Raw genomic sequence first — 3,184 nt, forward strand, 5'->3', positions numbered from 1 at the left:
CATACGTCTTTCGTCGCTTCGTAAAAATGTTTTAAACTTTATTGACCCACTCGTCTACTAGATAGTTTTAAATCAAATAATAACTAATTAACTTGAATAAATTTAAAAAAAAAACATTTTAGAAACATAGTTCAGTAGTGTAGTTCTATGTATTTAAGTCAAAGAAATTAAATTTATCCGCTACGACCCACGTATAACTCCTCCTTTCATTATTTTGAAAGTACTGTTTTTAGAACAAGGAGATGATTTTTTAAGATCAGGGTCAACTGTCAGATTTTCCCCAATGAAGGTTACCCACTTTATGAGGTTGGGTGGACACCAGGAGGGCTCCAGAACCCACAGGGTAGACTCACTTACACTCTACAGTGTAACATAAAATAGTTTTCCGCCCTACCTGATTCGAACTCGAGTACTTTGAATTTGAACCACTATGACTTACAACAGTGACACTGCGCTCCCATTAAAGTCAATATTATTTAAGATATGTAAAGAGAACTCTCTTCTCTTCTACGAGCACTGATCAACATATCCTCGAATAATCAACTTTATTGTTTCAATAATAATAATAATTATTGGATTAAAAAAATTCATTGGTTGCATGAGTTGCTAGTCAAAGATTACCAGGAAATACTTGATGACACGCAAAAGCCCCCTGATGGTTTCTCTGATGGCATCACTTATATGCTTCCAAAGAAGAATGAATTAAACCTACGTTAAGACTTCCGGCCAATAACGTGTTTAAATGGTTTATATAAAATTTTCACTTCTATCCTGTCGACCAAGATATATCAACACCTTGAAAATGAGAATATGATTCCTATAGAACAGCTACGGTGCAAAAAGTTGGTTCGGGGTTGTAAGGAGCTCTTAGTTATAGATTCGTTCAATGCTGCACAAGTCTTGAAAAAACAGGGAAGTCTTTCTATGGCTTGGATTGATTATAAAGAGGCCTTTTACTCTGTTCCACACAGCTGGCTACTAAAATTTGTTGATATATACATGATTCATACTAATATAAGCAGAATCCTTTCAAACCTGATGGCAGAATGGAAAACTACGGTGAAAGTCGGAGCTACCTGCACGGCCAATCAAATCAAAATACTGAGAGGAATATACCAAGGGGATTGTCTAAGCCCAATTTGGTTCTGCATGGCGCTATTTTCATTAAGCAGGATTCTTCGAAAGAATAAGGAGGGATATAAGGTTGTCATCGACGACGAGAGGTCCACAGTCAGCCACAGCTGTGCATGGATGACCTCAAACTATACGCGAAAAATAAAGAACTACAAAATATAGTATCGTAGATGAAACAGCTTCAATCTTTTATACAAGACATAGGAATGTCATTTAGCATTGATAAATGTGCAGTGTTCATGGGGAAAGGGATTAGTAAGCAGAACATTCTGGTTCATGAAGAAGAGCTCATAAAAAAACTTGAAGTTAATAAATTATATAAATATTTGGGCATACAACAGCATCTTAAAATATCTCGAAAATATATGTAATAAGCATTTCTAAAAATGCTCAAATTTAGGTTACGAAAAGTGCTCAAAACCCAACTAACTGGGAAGCAAAAAATCAAGGCCATCAACACGTGGGCTATACCAGCTCTTAGTTATAACTTCGGCATAGTACAATAGTCAAATACAAGCCTACAGGAGATGGATCGCCTTGTACGAACAACTCTCACACAAGAACGGACCCACCACCCAATATATTCTACAGCTCGTCTGTATTTACCTAGAAAAGAAGGAGAACGTGGATTGCTAAATATTGAAGAAGCTTGCCGCGAACAGGAAGAGACCCTACGCCAATACTTTCTCTCAAAAACAACAGGGGTTTGTCTCGCCATCACAAAGATGGACTCTGGTTTAACTGCACTTAATCTGAGCAAAGGTGTTGAATCAGCAATCGTGTCACAAAATGAACGACTGGTAGAATGGAAAAGCAAGTCTCTGCATGGGAGATTCTATAGCCAACTGAACGAAGCCTTCATAGACAAAGAGAGATCAGTTGAATGGTTAAAAGCTGGAAGGCTATTCTCCGAGACAGGGGGATTTGTGGTTGCTATTCAAGATCAAGTGATTGCCACGAGATCATATAGGAAGCGTGTGTTTAAAGACGCAACAACACCAGATAAGTGTCGATTATGCTCAGTAACGCTCGAATCAATCCAACATATCACTGGTGGATGTGGAGTGCTGGCTGGTAATGAATATCTGCAGAGGTACAACCATGTGGCCAAAATATTGCATCAGGCTCTGGCTGTGAAGTACAGCCTAATTGAAGATAAGAGCCCTTATTACAAGTACCACCCAAATAAACTCCTCCAAAAAGGTTCTCTCAGGCTATATAGGGATAAATCAATTATTACAGACCACACAGCACGCCATAATAAGCCAAACATCCTCCTTATAGACCTAAGAAAAAAGAAAGCGGAACTTATTGATGTTGGGATCCCCAACGATAATAATATAAGGTCCACTGTGGGAGAAAAACTGAGCAAATAGCAGGGATTGGCGATAGAATTGAAAGAAATATATAAATTGGAAGGTGTTACCACTATTCCATTCATAATATCTACGAATGGTCTCATACCAAAATCAATGTTATGGGGGTTCCTATGGACGTGCTAAGAGAGGCTCAACAGGCTCTTAGACACTGCACGTATAGTGCGAAAATTATTAAATATATGAAAAAAAAAAACAGAATATTAAGGTGGGACTTCTAGGTCCCCCACCTCAGATATTCAACCCGCAATGGCGAGAAAACCCGGATAGTAATAATAATAGCATTCTGATTAAAGTTAGTCAATTTGCCAATGGACAACCTCATTTGAAAAATCATTATGATTTCCACTTTAGATATTCAATCCGCAATAGCGAGGAGATCTAATTAAGTCTAAAATCTTACTGAAACAAAATGTTTAATTGACTATTTCATATATGATTGGCATAAAAGGAAATGTTTTACCGATGTCAAAGTAGTAAGAGATGCTGAAATACATAAACCAGGTCCTATAAAAGGTTATGGAGGATTTCGGTAAAAAGCTGAGTGAGGACCATCATGAATCTTCTAGAACATTTTGGTGAAAAATTGTAATGTTGAAAGGAAAGCTAATCAAACCCATCAGAACTGAAAAGGAAAACAATGAAACTGTGATGAAGATATAAAAAACGCCCTC

The 3,184-nt window shown here is 37.4% G+C and overlaps 1 protein-coding gene across 1 annotated transcript; it reads left to right on the plus strand.

Moving 5' to 3' along the window:
* Positions 1-1,661: 1,661 nt before the first annotated feature.
* On the plus strand, positions 1,662-2,510 carry LOC136796648 (uncharacterized). Its single transcript, XM_067050952.1, has one exon. The coding sequence runs from the start codon at positions 1,662-1,664 to the stop codon at positions 2,508-2,510; it is 849 nt and encodes a 282-aa protein (XP_066907053.1).
* Positions 2,511-3,184: the final 674 nt, after the last annotated feature.

The sequence above is a fragment of the Halyomorpha halys genome, unplaced genomic scaffold (assembly GCF_000696795.3).
Source record: "Halyomorpha halys isolate HHAL.00 unplaced genomic scaffold, Hhal_1.1 Scaffold195.1, whole genome shotgun sequence".
NCBI lineage: Eukaryota > Metazoa > Arthropoda > Insecta > Hemiptera > Pentatomidae > Halyomorpha > Halyomorpha halys.